The following is a 21,067-nucleotide window of genomic DNA, read 5'->3' on the forward strand; positions in this document are numbered from 1 at the left end:
CCTAATTAGTCAGCAGGGCTGGGCCCTACCTGTCATTGACCCAGGGGGGTCAAACTGGGCCCACCCATGGTCAAACGGGGTCAGCGGGGTCAACTCGCCGACGTTTAGCCGCCAGCGAGGCCAAATGCGGCGGTGCAGGTGCGGGCTTCACCTACAGGGCACCGTTCGGGGCGCCGTTGGGCTCTATGGATAGCTGGGAGCGAGCCGCGGCGGTTGGTGCGGGTGGTTGGGCTCGGGGTCGCCGGAAACGGCACCGACGACGAGTTTGGCGGCGGCCGGAGCTCGGGTGAGCTCGGACCCGTCGCTAGGAGGCAAGGCAAGGCACGGGCGTGGTGCGTTGTGCTCCTGGGGATGTGGTGAAGTTAGTGGACTAAGTGGCGTGGCCGTGGCATGGTCGGAGCCTCGTCGACGATGAGCTCCGCGGCGGTGCGTGCGGGCGAACTCTGTGTGCTTGCTGTGGTGCATGAGAAGGAGAGCCGAGAGGATAGGGAGGTGGCTAAGCTCACGGCGGTTGCGACGGAGTTGACGGCGAGGTCAGAGACGAGCCGGAGCAAGCGGGGCGGCGGAGGCGATCTGGCCGGTAGGAGGTTGAAGACGAGCTCGGTGAAGACGCTCGGGGGCCTCCGGCGGGGCGTGGCTCGGTGGGACGGTCGAGGAGGGAGTGGCGGAGCTTCAGGACACGGTGGAGCGGCGCGTTGACGACGGTGGGCACGGTTACGGCGGCAGAACGGCAGCGGCTGCATCAGCCATGGCGGAGGGGAGCGACGGAGAGAGGCAGGGGGAATGGACGTGTCCAGGGGGTTCGGTGCGCGACGTGGAGGTCGTCCAGGCCAGCAGAGCGGTGAGGGGAGGAAGCAGGGCGGCGGGCAGCTGCGTGGCACGCGCTGGTGCCGGCGTCGAGCAGCTGCCTGCCTGCCTGGCCAAGCCAAGCAGCTCGCTGGAGCGTTGGCTGGGCTGGGCCGGCAGGTGGGCCTGCTAGGTGGGCGCCAGGTAAGCTTTCTCTTCCTCCCTTTCCTGTTTGTTTTCTTTTTCTATTTTTCTGTAACTTTAGGGCTTTATTAAAAATACTTAGGCACTTGCTAAAATCCTGAAAACAATTGTGGGCTCTGTTGGGATTATTCCTAACCGCTCTCACTTAAATCCAGAATTATTTGGGCATTTAAAATATTTTATAGCATTTAAATGCCCAAATTCAAATACTTATGATTTAATTCAAAGAATCCAGAATGTCCTAGAAAAGAGTGCACCATTTTTGCCAGGGGTTTTAACCCAATCCAGAAATGATGAACATTTTGTGAAGGGCATTTTGGGTTCATTGAAAATAATTTTAGTAAACCCTAGTTGTTTCCAGGGGGTGCTGGGGGTTCTGTCATCCCCATTTCAAGTTTCTGTAAAAGTAGACATGATGCAACACTCTAATGCATGAACCAGCTAGGGTGTGACAGAGATGATCAAAGATTTTGGGTTTATACAAAGTTTATGAGAAACTTGTATTCCCAAAGAAGTGAGTGGGAGCACTATAGAATTTTTGATGAGTATATGTTGTTAACATATTGTTGATCAGAAATGATGTAGAATTTCTGGAAAGCATGCAGGGTTATTTGAAAAGTGTTTTTCAATGGAAAATCTGGATTAAGCTACTTGAACATTGAGCATCAAGATCTATAAGGATAGATCAAAAACGCTTAATAGTACTTTTGAATGAATACATACCGTGACAAGATTTTGAAGGAGTTCAAAATAGATCAGCAAAGAAGCAGTTCTTAGCTGTGTTACAAGGTGTGAATATTGAGTAAGACTCAAGACCTGACCATGGCAGAAGAGAGAGAAAGGACGAAGGTCGTCCCCTATGCTTTAGACGTAGGCTCTACAGTATGCTATGCTGTGTACCACACCTGAAGTGTGCCTTGCCATAAGTCAGTCAAGGGGTACAAGAGTGATCCAGGAATGGATCACACGACAGCGGTCGAACTTATCCTTAGTAACTAGTGCACTAAGGAATTTTCTTGATTATGGAGGTGGTAAAAGAGTTCGTCGTAAAGGGTTACGTCGATGCAAACTTTGACACTAATCCGGATGACTCTGAGTAGTAAACCGGATTCGTATAGTAGAACAGTTATTTGGAATAGCTCCAAGTAGCGCGTGGTAGCTGCATCTACAAGATGACATAGAGATTTGTAAAGCACACATGGATCTGAAAGGTTCAGACTCATTGACTAATAAACCTCTCTCACAAGCAAGATATGAACAAACCCCATGGGTGTTGGATTCATTGCAATCACATAGTGATGTCAACTAGATTATTGACTCTAGTGCAAGTGGGAGACTGTTGGAAATATGCCCTAGAGGCAATAATAAAATGGTTATTATTGTATTTCCTTGTTCATGATAATTGTCTATTGTTCATGCTATAATTGTATTAATCGGAAACCGTAATACATGTGTGAATACATAGACCACAACATGTCCCTAGTAAGCCTCTAGTTGACTAGTGTTGGGAAACGTAGTAATTTCAAAAAAATTCCTACGCACACGCAAGATCATGGTGATGCATAGCAACGAGAGGGGAGAGTGTGATCTACATACCCTTGTAGACCAACAGCGGAAGCGTTAGCACAACGCGGTTGATGTAGTCGTACGTCTTCACGGCCCGACCGATCAAGCACCGAAACTACGGCACCTCCGAGTTCTAGCACACGTTCAGCTCGATGACGATCCCCGGACTCCGATCCAGCAAAGTGTTGGGGAAGAGTTCCGTCAGCACGACGGCGTGGTGACGATCTTGATGTACTACCGTCGCAGGGCTTTGCCTAAGCACTGCTACAATATTATCGAGGATTATGGTGGAAGGGGGCACTGCACACGGCTAAGAATATGATCATGTGGATCAACTTGTGTCTCTAGGGGTGCCCCCTGCCCCCGTATATAAAGGAGTAGGGGGAGGTGCGGCCGGCCAGGAGGAGGGCACGCCAGGAGGAGTCCTACTCCCACCGGGAGTAGGATTCCCCCCCTTTCCTAGTTGGAATAGGATTCGGGAGGGGAAAAGAGGAGAGAGAGAAGGAAGGGGGGGCGCCGCCCCCCTCTCCTTGTCCTATTCGGACTAGGGGGAGGGGCGCGCGGCCCAGCCCTGGCCACCTCTCCTCTCTTCTACTAAAGCCCACTAAGGCCCATATACCTCCCGGGGGGTTCTGGTAACCTCACGGTACTCCGGTAAAATCCCCATTTCACCCGGAACACTTCCGATATCCAAATATAGGCTTCCAATATATCAATCTTTATGTCTCGACCATTTCGAGACTCCTCGTCATGTCCGTGATCACATTCGGGACTCCGAACAAACTTCGGTACATCAAAATGCATAAACTCATAATATAACTGTCATCAAAACCTTAAGCGTGCGGACCCTACGGGTTCGAGAACAATGTAGACATGACCGAGACACGTCTCCGGTCAATAACCAATAGCGGAACCTGGATGCTCATATTGGCTCCCACATATTCTATGAAGATCTTTATCAGTCAGACTGCATAACAACATACGTTATTCCCTTTGTCATCGGTATGTTACTTGCCCGAGATTCGATCGTCGGTATCTCAATACCTAGTTCAATCTCGTTACTGGCAAGTCTCTTTACTCGTTTCGTAATACATCATCTTGCAACTAACTCATTAGTTGTAATGCTTGCAAGGCTTATGTGATGTGCATTACCGAGAGGGCCCAGAGATACCTCTCCGACAATCGGAGTGACAAATCCTAATCTCGAAATACGCCAACCCAACATGTACCTTTGGAGACACCTGTAGAGCTCCTTTATAATCACCCAGTTACGTTGTGACGTTTGGTAGCACACAAAGTGTTCCTCCGGTAAACGGGAGTTGCATAATCTCATAGTCATAGGAACATGTATAAGTCGTGAAGAAAGCAATAGCAACATACTAAACGATCGAGTGCTAAGCTAACGGAATGGGTCAAGTCAATCACATCATTTTCCTAATGATGTGATCCCATTAATCAAATAACAACTCTTTGTCTATGGTTAGGAAACATAACCATCTTTGATTAACGAGCTAGTCAAGTAGAGGCATACTAGTGACACTCTGTTTGTCTATGTATTCACACATGTATTATGTTTCCGGTTAATACAATTCTAGCATGAATAATAAACATTTATCATGAAATAAGGAAATAAATAATAACTTTATTATTGCCTCTAGGGCATATTTCCTTCAGTCTCCCACTTGCACTAGAGTCAATAATCTAGTTCACATTGCCATGTGATTTAACACCAATAGTTCACATTATTATGTGACCAACACTCAAAGGGTTTACTAGTCAATAATCTAGTTCACATCGCTATGTGATTAACACCCAAAGAGTACTAATGTCTGATCATGTTTTGCCTGTGAGAGAAGTTTAGTCAACGGGTCTGCCATATTCAGATCCGTATGTATTTTGCAAATTTCTATGTCAACAATGCTCTGCACGGAGCTACTCTAGCTAATTGCTCCCACTTTCAATATGCATCCAGATTGAGACTAAGAGTCATCCGGATCAGTGCCAAAACTTGTATCGACGTAACCCTTTTACGACAAACCTTTTGTCACCTCCATAATCGAGAAACATATCCTTATTTCACTAAGGATAATTTTGACCACTGTCCAGTGATCTACTCCTAGATCACTATTGTACTCCCTTGCTTAACACAGTGTAGGGTATACAATAGATCTGGTACACAACATGGCATACTTTATAGAACCTATGGCTGAGGCATAGGGAATGACTTTCATTCTCTTTCTATCTTCTGACGTGGTCGGGCTTTGAGTCTTACTCAATTTCACACCTTGTAACACAGCCAAGAACTCTTTTCTTTGACTGTTCCATTTTGAACTACTTCAAAATATTGTCAAGGTATGTACTCATTGAAAAAACTTATCAAGCGTCTTGATCTATCTCTATAGATCTTGATGCTTAATATGTCAGCAGCTTCGCCGAGGTATTTCTTTGAAAAATTTCTTTCAAACACTGCTTTATGCTTTGCAGAATAATTCTACATTATTTCTGATCAATAATATGTCATTCACATATACTTGTCAGAAATGCTGTAGTGCTCCCACTCACTTTCTTGTAAATACAGGCTTCACCACAAGTTTGTATAAAACTATATACTTTGATCATCTCATCAGAGCGCATATTCCAAATCCGAGATGCTTGCACCAGTCCACAGATGGATCGCTGGAGATTGCATATTTTGTTAACATTTTTAGGATTGACAAAACCTTCTGTTTGCATCATATACAACTCTTCTTTAAGAAATCCATTAAGGAACGCAGCTTTGTTTATCCATTTGCCAGATTTCATAAAATGCGGCAATTGCTAACATGATTCGAACAGACTTAAGCATAGATACGAGTGAGAAACTCTCATCGTAGTCAACATTTTGAACTTGTCGAAAACCTTTTTGCGACAATTCTAGCTAGATAGTAACACTACTACCAGCGTCCGTCTTCCTCTTGAAGATCCATTTATTTTCAATTGCTTGCTGATCATCGGGCAAGTCAACCAAAGTCCATACTTTGTTTTCATACATGGATCCCATCTCAGATTTCATGGCTTCAAGCCATTTTGCGAATTTGGGCTCACCATCGCTTCTTCATAGTTCGTAGGTTCATCATGATCTATTAGCATGATTTCGAGAATAGGATTACCGTACCACTCTGGTGCGGATCTTACTCTAGTTGATCTACGAGGTTCAGTAATAACTTGATCTGAAGTTTCATGGTCATCATCATTAACTTCCTCACTAATTGGTGTAGGTGTCACAGAAACCGTTTTCTGTGATGAACTACTTTCCAATAAGGGAGCAGGTTCAGTTACCTCATCAAGTTCTACTTTCCTCCCACTTGCTTCTTTCGAGAGAAACTCCTTCTCTAGAAAGGATCCATTCTTAGCAACGAATTTCTTGCCTTTGGATATGTGATAGAAGGTGTACCCAACTGTCTTCTTTGGGTATCCTATGAAGACACATTTCTCCGATTTGGGTTTGAGCTTATCAGGATGAAACTTTTCCTTATAAGCATTGCAACCCCAAACTTTAAGAAACGACAACTTTGGTTTCTTGCTAAACCAGAGTTCATACAGTGTCGTCTCAAAGGATTTAGATGGTGCCCCTTTTTTCGTGAATGCAGCTGTCTCTAATGCATAACCCCAAAACGATATTGGTAAATCGGTAAGAGACATCATAGATTGTACTATATCCCATAAAGTACGGTTATGACGTTCGGACACACCATTATGCCGTGGTGTTCCAGGTGGCATGGATTTGTGAAACTATTCCGCATTGTTTTAATTGAAGACCAAACTCGTAACTCAAATATTCGTCTCTGCGATCAGATTGTAGAAACTTTATTTTCTTGTCACGATGATTTTCCACTTCACTCTGAAATACTTTGAACTTTTCAGACTTATGTTTCATCAAGTAGATATACTCATACCTGCTTAAATCATCTGTGAAGGTCATAAAATAATGATACCTGTCGCGAGCCTCAATATTCATCGGACCACATACATCAGTATGTATGATTTCCAACAAATATGTTGCTCTCTCCATTGTTCCGGAGAACGGAGTCTTTAGTCATCTTGCCCATATGGTTCGGTTCGCAAGTACCAAGTGATTCATAATCAAGTGGTTCCAAAAGCCCATCAGTATGGAGTTTCTTCATGCTCTTTATACCGATATGACCCAAACGGCAGTGCCACAAATAAGTTGCACTATCATTATCAACTCTGCATCTTTTGGTTTCAACACTATGAATATGTGTGTCACTACTATCGAGATTTAATAAGAATAGACCACTCTTTAAGGGTGCATGACCATAAAAGATATTAATTATGTAAATAGAACAACCATTATTCTCTGATTTAAATGAATAACCGTCTCGCATCAAACACGATCCAGATATAATGTTCATGCTTAATGCTGGCACCAAATAACAATTATTTAGGTCTAATACTAATCCCGAAGGTAGATGTACAGGTAGTGTGCCAACTGCGATCACATCGACTTTGGAACCATTTCCCACGCGCATCGTCACCTCGTCCTTAGCCAAGCTTCGCTTAATCCGTAGTCCCTGTTTCGAGTTGCAAATATTAGCAACAGAACCAATATCAAATACCCAGGTGCTACTGCGAGCATTAGTAAGGTACACATCAATAACATGTATATCACATATACCTTTGTTCACCTTGCCATCCTTCTTATCCGCGGGGCAGTTCCTCTTCCAGTGACCAGTCTGCTTGCAGTAGAAGCACTCAGTTTCAGGCTTAGGTCCAGGTTTGGGTTTCTTCTCTTGAGTAGCAACTTGCTTGCTGTTCTTTTTGAAGTTCCCCTTCTTCTTCCCTTTGCCCTTTTTCTTGAAACTAGTGGTCTTGTTGATCATCAACACTTGATGCTCCTTCTTGATTTCTACCTCCGCAGCTTTCAGCATTGCGAAGAGCTCGGGAATAGTCTTATTCATCCCTTGCATATTATAGTTCATCATGAAGCTCTTGTAGCTTGGTGGCAGTGATTGGAGAATTCTGTCAATGACGCAATCATCTGGAAGATTAACTCCCAATTGAATCAAGTGATTATTATACCCAGACATTTTGAGTATATGCTCACTGATAGAACTGTTCTCCTCCATCTTGCAGCTATAGAACTTATTGGAGACTTCATATCTCTCAATCCGGGCATTTGCTTGAAATATTAACTTCAACTCCTGGAACATCTCATATGCTCCATGACGTTCAAAACGTCGTTGAAGTCCCGATTATAAGCCGTAAAGCATGGCACACTGAACTATTGAGTAGTCATCAGCTTTGCTCTGCCAGACGTTCATAACATCTGGTGTTGCTCCAGCAGCAGGCCTGGCACCTAGCGGTGCTTCCAGGACGTAATTCTTTTGTGCAGCAATGAGGATAATCCTCAAGTTACGGACCCAGTCCGTGTAATTGCTACCATCATCTTTCAACTTTGCTTTCTCAAGGAACGCATTAAAATTCAACGGAACAACAACACGGGCCATCTATCTACAATCACACATAAACAAGCAAGATACTATCAGGTACTAAGTTTCATGATAAATTTAGGTTCAATTAATCATATTACTTAAAGAACTCCCACTTAGATAGACATCCCTCTAATCCTCTAAGTGATTACGTGATCCAAATCAACTAAACCATGTCCGATCATCACGTGAGATGTAGTAGTTTCATTGGTGAACATCACTATGTTGATCATATCTACTATATGATTCACGCTCGACCTTTCGGTCTCCGTGTTCCGAGGCCATATCTGTATATGCTTGGCTCGTCAAGTATAACCTGAGTATTCCGCGTGTGCAACTGTTTTGCACCCGTTGTATTTGAATGTAGAGCCTATCACACCCGATCATCAAGTGGTGTCTCAGCACGAATAACTTTCGCAACGGTGCATTCTCAGGGAGAACACTTCTTGATAATTAGTGAGAGATCATCTTATAATGCTACCGTCAATCAAAGCAAGATAAGATGCATAAAAGATAAACATCACATGCAATCAATATAAGTGATATGATATGGCCATCATCATCTTGTGCTTGTGATCTCCATCTTCGAAGCACCATCGTGATCACCATCGTCACCGGCGCGACACCTTGATCTCCATCGTAGCATCATTGTCGTCTCGCCAATCTTATGCTTCCACGACTATCGCTACCGCTTAGTGATAAAGTAAAGCATTACAGCGCGATTGCATTGCATACAATAAAGCGACAACCATATGGCTCCTGCCAGTTGCCGATAACTTGGTTACAAAACATGATCATCTCATACAATAAAATTTAGCATCATGTCTTGACCATATCACATCACAACATGCCCTGCAAAAACAAGTTAGACGTCCTCTACTTTGTTGTTGCAAGTTTTACGTGGCTGCTACGGGCTTAAGCAAGAACCAATCTTACCTACGCATCAAAACCACAACGATAGTTTGTCAAGTTGGTGCTATTTTAACCTTCGCAAGGACCGGGCGTAGCCACACTCAGTTCAACTAAAGTTGGAGAAATTGTCACCCGCTAGCCACCTTTGTGCAAAGCACGTCGGGAGAACCGGTCTCGCGTAAGCGTACGCGTAATGTCGGTCCGGGCCGCTTCGTCCAACAATACCGCCGAACCAAAGTATGACATGCTGGTAAGCAGTATGACTTATATCGGCCACAACTCACTTGTGTTCTACTCGTGCATATAACATCAACACATAAAACCTAGGCTCGAATGCCACTATTGGGAAACGTAGTAATTTCAAAAAAATTCCTACGCACACGCAAGATCATGGTGATGCATAGCAACGGGAGGGGAGAGTGTGATCTACATACCCTTGTAGACCGACAGCGGAAGTGTTAGCGCAACGCGGTTGATGTAGTCGTACGTCTTCACGGCCCTACCGATCAAGCACCGAAACTACGGCACCTCCGAGTTCTAGCACACGTTCAGCTCGATGACGATCCCCGGACTTCGATCCAGCAAAGTGTCGGGGAAGAGTTCCGTCAGCACGACGGCGTGGTGACGATCTTGATGTACTACCATCGCAGGGCTTCGCCTAAGCACCGCTACAATATTATCGAGGATTATGGTGGAAGGGGGCACCGCACATGGCTAAGAATATGATCACGTGGATCAACTTGTGTCTCTAGGGGTGCCCCCTGCCCCCGTATATAAAGGAGCAGAGGGAGGTGCGGCCGGCCAGGAGGAGGGCGCTCCAGGAGGAGTCCTACTCCCACCGGGAGTAGGATTCCCCCCTTCCCTAGTTGGAATAGGATTCGGGAGGGGAAAAGAGGAGAGAGAGAAGGAAGGGGGGCGCCGCCCCCCTCTCCTTGTCCTATTCGGACTAGGGGGGAGGGGCGCGCGGCCCAGCCCTGGCCACCTCTCCTCTCTTCCACTAAAGCCCACCAAGGCCCATATACCTCCCGGGGGGTTCCGGTAACCTCCCGGTACTCCAGTAAAATCCCCATTTCACCCGGAACACTTCCGATATCCAAATATAGGCTTCCAATATATCAATCTTTATGTCTCGACCATTTCGAGACTCCTCGTCATGTCTGTGATCACATCCGGGACTCCGAACAAATTTCGGTACATCAAAATGCATAAACTCATAATATAACTATCATCAAAACCTTAAGCGTGCGGACCCTACGGGTTCGAGAACAATGTAAACATGACTGAGACACGTCTCTGGTCAATAACCAATAGCGGAACCTAGATGCTCATATTGGCTCCCACATATTCTACGAAGATCTTTATCGGTCAGACCGCATAACAACATACGTTGTTCCCTTTGTCATCGGTATGTTACTTGCCCGAGATTCGATCGTCGGTATCTCAATACCTAGTTCAATCTCGTTACCGGCAAGTCTCTTTACTCGTTTCATAATACATCATCTTGCAACTAACTCATTAGTTGTAATGCTTGCAAGGCTTATGTGATGTGCATTACCGAGAGGGCCCAGAGATACCTCTCCGACAATCGGAGTGACAAATCCTAATCTCGAAATACGCCAACCCAACATATACCTTTGGAGACACCTATAGAGCTCCTTTATAATCACCCAGTTACGTTGTGACATTTGGTAGCACACAAATTGTTCCTCCGGTAAACGGGAGTTGCATAATCTCATAGTCATAGGAACATGTATAAGTCATGAAGAAAGCAATAGCAACATACTAAACGATCGAGTGCTAAGCTAACGGAATGGGTCAAGTCAATCACATCATTCTCCTAATGATGTGATCCCGTTAATCAAATAACAACTCTTTGTCTATGGTTAGGAAACATAACCATCTTTGATTAACGAGCTATTCAAGTAGAGGCATACTAGTGACACTCTGTTTGTCTATGTATTCACACATGTATTATGTTTCTGGTTAATACAATTCTAGCATGAATAATAAACATTTATCATGAAATAAGGAAATAAATAATAATTTTATTATTGCCTCTAGGGCATATTTCCTTCAACTAGCTCATTGATCAATAGATGGTCATGGTTTCCTGACCATGGACATTGGATGTCATTGATAACGGGATCACATCATTAGGAGAATGATGTGATGGACAAGACCCAATCCTAAGCCTAGCACAAGATCGTATAGTTCGTCTGCTAAAGCTTTTCTAATGTCAAGTATTATTTCCTTAGACCATGAGATTGTGCAACTCCCGGATACTGTAGGAATGCTTTGGGTGTACCAAACGCCACAACATAACTAGGTGGCTATAAAGGTGCACTACGGGTATCTCTGAAAGTGTCTGTTGGGTTGGCACGAATCGAGACTGGGATTTGTCACTTCGTGTAAACGGGGAGGTATCTCTGGGCCCACTCGGTAGGACATCATCATAATGTGCACAATGTGACCAAGGAGTTGATCACGGGATGATGTGTTACGGAACGAGTAAAGAGACTTGCCGGTAAGGAGATTGAACAAGGTATCGGGATACCAACGATCGAATTTCGGGCAAGTACTATACCGGTAGACAAAGGGAATTGTATACGGGATTGACTGAATCCTTGACATCGTGGTTCATCCGATGAGATCATCGTGGAACATGTGGGAGCCAACATGGGTATCCAGATCCCGCTGTTGGCTATTGACCAGAGAGATGTCTCGGTCATGTCTGCATTATTCCCGAGCCCGTAGGGTCTACACACTTAAGGTTCGATGACGCTAGGGTCATAGGGAAAGTATGTACGCGGTTACCGAATGTTGTTCGGAGTCCCAGATGAGATCCCGGACATCACGAGGAGTTACGGAATGGTCCGGAGGTGAAGATTGATATATGGACGAAGGGTTTTGGAGTCCGGAAGTGTTCCGGAGGTACGGGGTGATGACCAGCATGACCGAAAGGTGTTTCGGGAGCCCCGACAAGTGTTGGGGGTCTTCATGGGCCAAGGGAAGGGGGCAAACCAGCCCACTAAGGGGCTGTGCGCCCCCCTCACCTATTCTCATGTGACCAGGGGGTTTGGGGAGCCCCATCTAGGGTTCCCACCTCTTGTCTTGGGGGCCAAGTCACCCAAGGGGGAGATCCCATCTACCCTGGCTGCCGCCCCCCTAGGGGAAACCCTAGGGCGCCTCCCCTTGCCCTTGCCCCTATATATAGTGGAGGTTTTGGGGCTGCACAACACACAAGTCTCTCTCTCCCAAGGCGCAGCCCTACCTCTCTCCCTCCTCGTCTCTCGTAGTGCTTGGCGAAGCCCTGCTGGAGTACTGTGCTCCTCCACCACCACCACGCCGTCGTGCTGCTGCTGGACGGAGTCTTCCCCAACCTCTCCCTCTCTCCTTGCTGGATCAAGGCATGGGAGACGTCACCGGGCTGTACGTGTGTTGAACGCAGAGGCGCCGTTGTTCGGCGCTTAGATCAGAATCGACCACGATCTGAATCGCTACGTGTACGACTACCTCATCTGCATTCTAGTAACGCTTCCGCTTAGCGATCTACAAGGGAATGTAGATGCACTCCCCTTCCCCTCGTTGCTAGATTACTCCATAGATTGATCTTGATGATGCGTAGAAAATTTTAAATTTCTTCTACGATCCCCAACATTTGCATCCATTACTGTTAGTTTACATTGAGTATGACTTGACTGGATCTCTTTTACCATGAATCACAATGTCTAGTCAGTCCTTAATCTTTAAAGGTGCTCTGCATTTATGTTTTGCGGTCTCAGAAAGGCTAGCGAGATACCATCTTGTTATATCATATTATGATTGTTTTGAGAAAGTGTTGTCATCCAAGATTTATTATTATTGCTCGCTAGTTGATTATGCTATTGATATGAGTAAACATGAGACCTAAGAGTTATTGTGAATATTGTTAGTTTATAATCTTTGCTGAAAACTTGAATGCTGGCTTTACATATTTACAACAACAAGAGCAAACAGAGTTTGTAAAAGTTTTTTCTTTATCACTTTCACTTTGTCGACTGAATTCCTTGAGGACAAGCAAAGGTTTAAGCTTGGGGAGTTGATACGTCTCCGTCGTATCTACTTTTCCAAACACTTTTGCCCTTGTTTTGGACTCTAACTTGCATGATTTGAATGGAACTAACCCGGACTGACGCTGTTTTCAGCAGAATTGCCATGGTGTTATTTATGTGCAGAAACAAAAGTTCTCGGAATGACCTGAAACTCCACGGGGCATATTTTTGGAAATAATAAAAAATACTGGCAAAATATCAAGACTAGGGGGCCCACACCGTAGCCACAAGGGTGGGGGCGTGCCTACCCCCCTGGGCGCGCCCCCTACCTCGTGGGCCCCCTGGAGCTCCTCCGACCTCAACTCCAACTCTATATATTCGTGTTCGGAGAGAAAAAATCAGAGAGAAAGATTCATCACGTTTTACGATACGGAGCCGCTGCCAAGCCCTAAACTCTCTCGGGAGGGCTGATCTGAAGTCCGTTCGGGGCTCCAGGGAGGGGAATCCGTCATCATCGTCGTCATCAACCATCCTCCATCACCAATTTCATGATGCTCACCGCCGTGCATGAGTAATTCCATCGTAGGCTTGCTGGACGGTGATGGGTTGGATGAGATTTATCATGTAATCGAGTTAGTTTTGTTAGGGTTTGATCCCTAGTATCCACTATGTTCTGAGATTGATGTTGCTATGACTTTGCTATGCTTAATGCTTGTCAGTAGGGCCCAAGTGCCATGATTTTAGATCTGAACCTATTATGTTTTCATGAATATATGTGAGTTCTTGATCCTATCTTGCAAGTCTATAGTCACCTACTATGTGTTATGATCCGGCAACCCCGAAGTGACAATAATCGGGACCACTTCCGGTGATGACCGTAGTTTGAGGAGTTCATGTATTCACTATGTGTTAATGCTTTGGTCCGGTACTCTATTAAAAGGAGGCCTTAATATCCCTTAGTTTCCGCTAGGTCCCCGCTGCCACGGGAGGGTAGGACAAAAGATGTCATGAAAGTTCTTTTCCATAAGCACGTATGACTATATTCGGAATCCATGCCTACATTACATTAATGAATTGGAGCTAGTTCCGTGTCACCCTAGGTTATGACTGTTACATGATGAACCGCATCCGGCATAATTATCTATCACCGATCCATTGCCTACGAGCTTTCCATATATTGTCCTTCGCTTATTTACTTTTCCGTTGCTATTGCTATCATCACTACAAAATACCAAAAACATTACTTTTGCTACCGTTACTTTTGCTATCGTTACCACTACTATCATATTACTTTGCTACTAAATACTTTGCTGCAGATATTAAGTTTCCAGGTGTGGTTGAATTGACAACTCAGCTGCTAATACTTGAGATTATTCTTTGGCTCCCCTTGTGTCGAATCAATAAATTTGGGTTGAATACTCTACCCTCGAAAACTGTTGCGATCCCCTATACTTGTGGGTTATCAAGTACCATCACATGAACTTTCATCTCCTTGTATTTACATTATTTGTCATTTGCCTCTCATTTTCATCTCCCCCATATCTAAAACATTTTCACAAAAATATAAAAATATATTTTGTTTGCCTTTTTGCTTGTTTACTCGTTTGCTTTCTTTTATTGCCTTCATGTCAACACACTTGCTAATATTTTGTTTGCTTCTGTTAATGTTAGTTGTGCTAATAATATGCAAAACTACGAGATTGGGGATGATAACTTTGTTATATCCACTACTTATTGCAGTGATCATGATTGAAGTGATAATGGTTCTTATGATCTTGAAAATTTATTTAAGCCTTATGATGAATATGCTATTGATATAATGCTTGCAATAATAATCCCGAATATTTGGAGAGTCTGCAATTTTATGATTTTTTTTATGAAAGTGGGTTTGGATAGGTCATGACTTTAGTTGATGTTAATCCCACTATCTAGGAAGATTATAAATTTTTTATGCATGTGGGTCATGAAGAGAAAATTTTATATGATAGCTATACTGTTGAATTTGAGTATGATCTTACATGTAATTATTATGAGAGAGGAAAATATGGTTGTAGAAATTTTCATGTTACTAAATTACCTCTCTTATGTTGAGATTGTCGATGTTTTATTCCTCTCCTTTGCATATGCTAGATATTTCTTGTCTTGGTAATTTTTTTGCTTATAAAATTCCTATGCATAGGAAGTACGTTATACTTAAATGTGTTTGTCATATGCTACATGATGCTCTCTTTGTTTTTTCAATCATTATATTTCATGTGAGCATCCATAAAATCTCAAGCCCATCTTAATGGCTATAAAGAAAGAGCTTGTCGGGAGACAACCCAATAGTTATTATTTTCCTGTTTTTTTGTGTGCACACAATTATGCTATTATTATGGTTGTGTTTTTTGTATTTTAGTTAGTGTTTGTGCCAAGTAAAGCCTTTGGGATGATTTGGATGAAGTTTCTTTCATTCAATGCAAAAACAGAAACTTTTATGCTCAGTAGCAGAACTGTTAAAAATCACTGGAGCATCAAAATTCTAATTTTTTTACACATGATTGATATACAAATTGCCCATGTTGTCGTAATTTTTCAGAATTTATAGAGTTACATAAGTATGGCCATTGTTCGAAATACTACAAACTGTTCTGTTTTTTATAGATTCTGTTTTTGTTGCGTTGTTTGCTTGTTTTGATGAATCTATGGATTTTATCGCATGGGAGGGGGGCAAGCCATGGTGAACTCAGAATACAGTAGGTATAATGCAATAATAAAATATGAATGGGTTTACAACAATACCTAAAGAGTGGTTTGCTTTGTTGTACTAATGGATCTCACGAAGGTTTTTGTTGAGTTTTTTGTCCTGAAGTTTTCAAATTTTGGGTGAGATCACGATGGATGAAGGAATAAGGAGTGGCAAGAGCCTAAGCTTGGGGATGCCCGAGGCACCCCAAGGTAATATTCGAGGACTCCCAAGCATCTAAGCTTGGGGATGCCCCGGAAGGCATCCCCTGTTTCTTCTACCAACTATCGATAATTTTACTTGGAGCTATATTTTTATTCATTACATGATATGAGTTTTGCTTGGAGCATCGTGTATTATATGAGTCTTTTCTTTGTTTGCCTTTTAGTTTGTCACAATTATCTTTTCTGAACACACGTTTTTGAGAGGGACACACATTATTCGTGATTTGTTAGAATACTCTATGTGCTTCACTTATATCTTTTAGAGAACGGCACTAGTTATATTTGGAAGGATCGAGAAGAGGTGTCTAGAGGGGGGTGAATAGACTCTAAGTAAGAAAAGTTGCAGTTTTTAACTTCTTTAAGTTGAAGTGGAGTTTTGGCACATGTTTAAACATTCACAATACATATCAAGCAAGCATGACAAGAGTATATGAGCAGCGGAAAGTAAAGCATGCTAGTTGCAAGAATGTAAAGGGATGGGATTGGAGTGTGCAAACACAATTGGAGACACGGAGATTTTTGGCATGGTTCAGATAGGTGGTTCCATCGTACATCCACGTTTATGGAGACTTCAACCCACGAAGGGTCACAGTTGCGCGAGTCCATGGAGGGCTCCACCCACGAAGGGTCCACAAAGAAGCAACCTTGTCTATCCCACCATGGTCGTCGCCCACGAAGGACTTGCCTCACTCGGGTAGATCTTCACGAAGTTGGCGATCTCCTTGCCCTTACAAACTCCTTGGTTCAACTCCACAATCTTGACGAAGGCTGCCAAGTGACACCTAACCAATCTAGGAGACACCACTCTCCAAGAGGTAACAAACCGTGTGTTGATGATGAACTCCTTGCTCTTGTGCTTCAAATGATAGTCTCCCGAACACTGAACTCTCTCTCACAGGATTTGGATTTCGTGGAAAGATGATTTGAGTGGAAAGCAACTTGGGGAAGGCTAGAGATCAAGATTTATGTGGTTGGAGTGGAATATCTTGACCTCAACACAAGTGTAGGTGGTTCTCTCTCAGAAAATGTATGTTGGAAGTGTAGGCATGTTCTGATGGCTCTCTCCACAAATGAAGAGTGGGTGGAGGTGTATAAATAGCCTCCATACAAAATTTAACTGTTACACACAAATCACCAAACTCGGTGGGACCGAATCATGAAACTCGGTCAGACCGATTTAGTTCAGAATGTGACCGTTAGGCATTTCGGTGGGACCGATATAATCGACTCGGTGGGACCGATGTGCTAGGATTAGGGTAAAGCCTCATCTCGGTTTGATCGATTACACAAACTTGGTGGGACCAATTTGGGTAATAAGCAAAACAGAGAGTTGGCCAAGCAAACTCGGTGGGACCGATTGCATGTCTCGGTGGGACCGAAATTATTGCAATAGGCAACAGAGAGTTTGCAAGCCCATCTTGGTGAGATCGAGATCCCATCGGTGAGAACGAATTGATTAGGGTTTCTGGCAGTGGCTATGTCAACTGAATTCGATGGCGCAGGATAGAAAGTTTCGGTGGGGCCGAATTTGACTTTTGGTTTGGGACATATGTGGATATGAGGAAGTAGTTGAGGGCTTTTGGAGCATATCACTAAGCACTTTGAGCAAGCAAGCCATTAGGCAACACCTCATCCCCTCTTAATAGTATTCGCTTTCCTATGGACTCAATGTGATCTTGGATCACTAAAATAAAATGTATAGTCCTGAGCTTTGAGTTTGAGCCAATCCTTTGTCCTTAGCATCTTGAAGGGGTTCCACATCCTGTAGTCCATGCCACTCCATTGTTGAACTTATCTGAAACATACTAGGTAGAAGCATTACTCCAGCAAGAGATATGTTGACATTAATTACCAAAATCACCCAGGGAGCACTTGTGCTTTCAATCTCCCCATTTTTGGTAATTGATGACAACATACATCAAAGCTTTAGATAAATATATACTCCCTCCATTCCTAAATATAGGGTGTATAGTTTTTTGCACGGAAATTAAAGAACACACGTGGAGGTAAAATTATACAAGTTTTGAGCGAGATTACACCTGACTAATTGGCATGAGAAAATAGAGGAGGTTGCCTAATATAAGGAAATGTAATCACATCCCTAAAAAAATTATCCAAACGAGTGGTGCAATGCAATACACCTTATATTTTGGGTTTTTTCTCAAAAATATATACACCTTATATCAAGAAACGGAGGGAGTAGAGAATAACAAGTAAAGATTTGGAAAGACATGTAACATGCATAGGCTCCCCCTACATGTATGCAATCATGTAAATATGGAATATAGGAGCATGTGAATGCATAAGCATGACAGAGTAAGCAATGTGTTACATGTATCTTGGTTATATGCATCAGAGCAAATGATGTGAATATAGGAAATATACCTTCATGCTCATGAGTCCTTCTTACAAACAGTATGTACATCAGCAAGAAATCCTCATACACATGACTGTGATGCATATACTTACCTTGTGGTCTTGAGTTGGCTTAGGAAGGAATGGACCTGAGTAAACAAGGTTAGATAACACAGATACACCTACTAGCCAGAGCAAACAAAAGAAACCACAAGAGTACCAAGACTGGGATGACATGTAGAGAGTAAGTACTGAGTACTCTATTGGATATAGACATGTCCCCAAAGGTAAAGATGTGCAATTAATTCAAGGATTTCCTTCCCTTAGATGTCTTGCTCCCCCTAAATCTTGCATGGGATATTGGGAGAAGATAGGGAACAGAAAATTAGAGCAGCGAAAAGAAACAGAGCTAATGCAAATAATCAAATATGAACATGTCTTTCCCCTCTTAAAGACATGTGACTTCTCTCCTCTGGAATACCAAGCATCTGGGGTTTCTTACACTCTCCCCCTGAGTATGCTCTCCCCTTATAGAAATGATTAAACTTAAGCTTTGATGTGATCTCTCTCCCCCTTTGATGTGATCTCTCTCTCCCCCTTTGACATCAATTTCCAAGAAGGGCTCTTCTGGATTGTTATTATAAATGGGTTCGGTCCTTGAGTCACAATGCAAAGTAGCAAGTCGAATGTGATGCTGGTAGAGGACAAGAAACATTTAGTGGAGCTGGAGCAAAAAGAATGCAGGAATCAAGTGGCAAGGTGTCTTTCCTGTAGTGAAATCGGTGGCACCGAGTTGTATACTTCGGTGGCGCCGAAAGAATTCGGTTGGACCGAAGGAAACAAATCGGTGTGACCGAGTCCATAACAAACAAAACACTTGTCACCTCAGCTCACTAGGAAATTTAGATCTCACAAGGATTTGCAAGGAATTAGCTAAAAGATTTGCAATGAATTGGATGCAGAGAATGCAGAACACAAATAATCAGAAAGGAAATCTAGATGAAGTTTTTTTTGAAAGGGGAAATAGATATGCACGAGACAAATGCAGGAGCACGGAGAAATACAAGAGAACTTCATCTAGAATTGGTCGGCGACAAAGTCACCTATGTTAGAGTATATTGACTTACGAGTCAAGTGAGGACACTTGATCATAGGTCATACTCATCGTTTAAGCTCAAAATGGGGTTACCATTTTTCGTTTAAGCATCTCAATGTATTCACATCTTGTTGAGTTGCTTTGATCCATGTCTTGGAATAAAGCTTCTCTAAGATGGGATAACATACCTTGGGTGGTGGTGTTGATCTTGATCATGTAGTTGAACTTGTGTGGGTTGCTCAAGGTTGATGTAGCTCATCAAGAGTTGTGAGCACCACTTGGAATTTGAGTTCATATTCCTACATGGGTTAGCTTTGCAAGGAAGAGCACTTGTATATCCAGGATAACAATCATAAAACTTAATCTAGAATTTGTCGAAGGATATGTTTGAAGGGTTTCATGCTTCCTTGACTTCAACCACCATTGTGTAGAGACTTGGTGATGTAGAAATTGCTCAAGATATGAGTGAGTTGAAATCTCATGGATTTAGATTCATCCAAGTACCTACAAGGGTTAGGTAGAATGCAAGGGTGCAAGTATATCCAAGACATATAAATAGCATCATGAAAGAAATATCAAGGATTACTCAAAGGCTCATGCCTTGCATGTATCCAAATGGAGTTTCTACTCCAAGTTTGAAGCATCGATGATGTTCAATTCTCCTCTCAAATGGCAAAAGACTTTCTCATCAAGCGGTTTGGTGAATATATCTGCCAATTGCTTATCAGTACGAACATGCTTAAGATCAATGTCCCCTTTGGCGATGTGATCTCGAATGAAATGATGACGAACTTCAATATGCTTAGTTCAAGAATGTTGCATGGGATTATGAGCAATCTTGATAGCACTTTCATTGTCACAAAGCAATGGAACATGTTTCACATATATCCCATAATCTTTAAGAGTTTGGGTCATCCAAAGTAATTGAGCACAACATGAACCAGCGGCAATGTATTCCGCTTCGACGGTGGATAAGGATACCGAGTTTTGTTTCTTGGAGGACCAAGACACAAGAGATCTACCAAGAAATTGACAAGTGCCCGAAGTGGACTTTCTATCAACCTTGTCTCCGGCATAGTCCGAATTGGAGTAACCAACAAGATCGAAGGAAGACCTCTTGGGATACCAAATGCCAAAATTTGGTGTGTGTATTAAGTATCTCACTATCCTTTTCATAGCCTTAAGATGACACTCTTTAGGGGCCGCTTGATATCGTGCACACATGCACACACTTAACATAATATCGGGACGAGAGGCACATTGATATAACAATGAACCAATCATAGAGCGGTAAACTTTTTGAGCAACCGGTTCACCGTCCTTAGTCAAGTCAAGATGTCCACTAGTAGGCATGGGTGTTTTCATACCTTTGCATTCTTGCATATTGAACTTCTTGAATAAGTCCTTGGTGTACTTTGTTTGAGAAACAAAGGTACCTCCTTAGTTTGCTTGATTTGCAAACCAAGAAAGAATTTCAGCTCACTCATCATAGACATCTCAAACTTCTCCGCATTAACTTTCCAAACTTCTCACTAAAATGAGGGTTAGTTGAACCAAATATAATATCATCAACATAAATTTGGCACACAAATAGTTCTCCATTAACCCTTTTAGTAAAAAGAGTAGAATCTATTTTTCCAATTTCAAAGCCTTTTTCAATAAGGAACTTGGTCAAGCAT

General features: G+C 43.1%; 1 protein-coding gene across 1 annotated transcript in view; it reads left to right on the top strand.

The window, feature by feature from the left end:
* The first annotated feature begins 390 nt into the window (after positions 1-390).
* LOC147979693 (uncharacterized) overlaps positions 391-21,067 on the top strand; it is a 53,606-nt gene continuing 32,929 nt past the window's right edge. The window contains exon 1 of the mRNA XM_087515316.1: positions 391-580. Within this exon, the coding sequence (XP_087371442.1) occupies positions 391-580 (190 nt within the window). The remainder of the gene's footprint in view (positions 581-21,067) is intronic.

Source organism: Triticum urartu, chromosome 3A (genome assembly GCF_056163025.1).
Source record: "Triticum urartu cultivar PI428250 chromosome 3A, HENAU_Tu73, whole genome shotgun sequence".
Taxonomy (NCBI): Eukaryota; Viridiplantae; Streptophyta; class Magnoliopsida; order Poales; family Poaceae; genus Triticum; species Triticum urartu.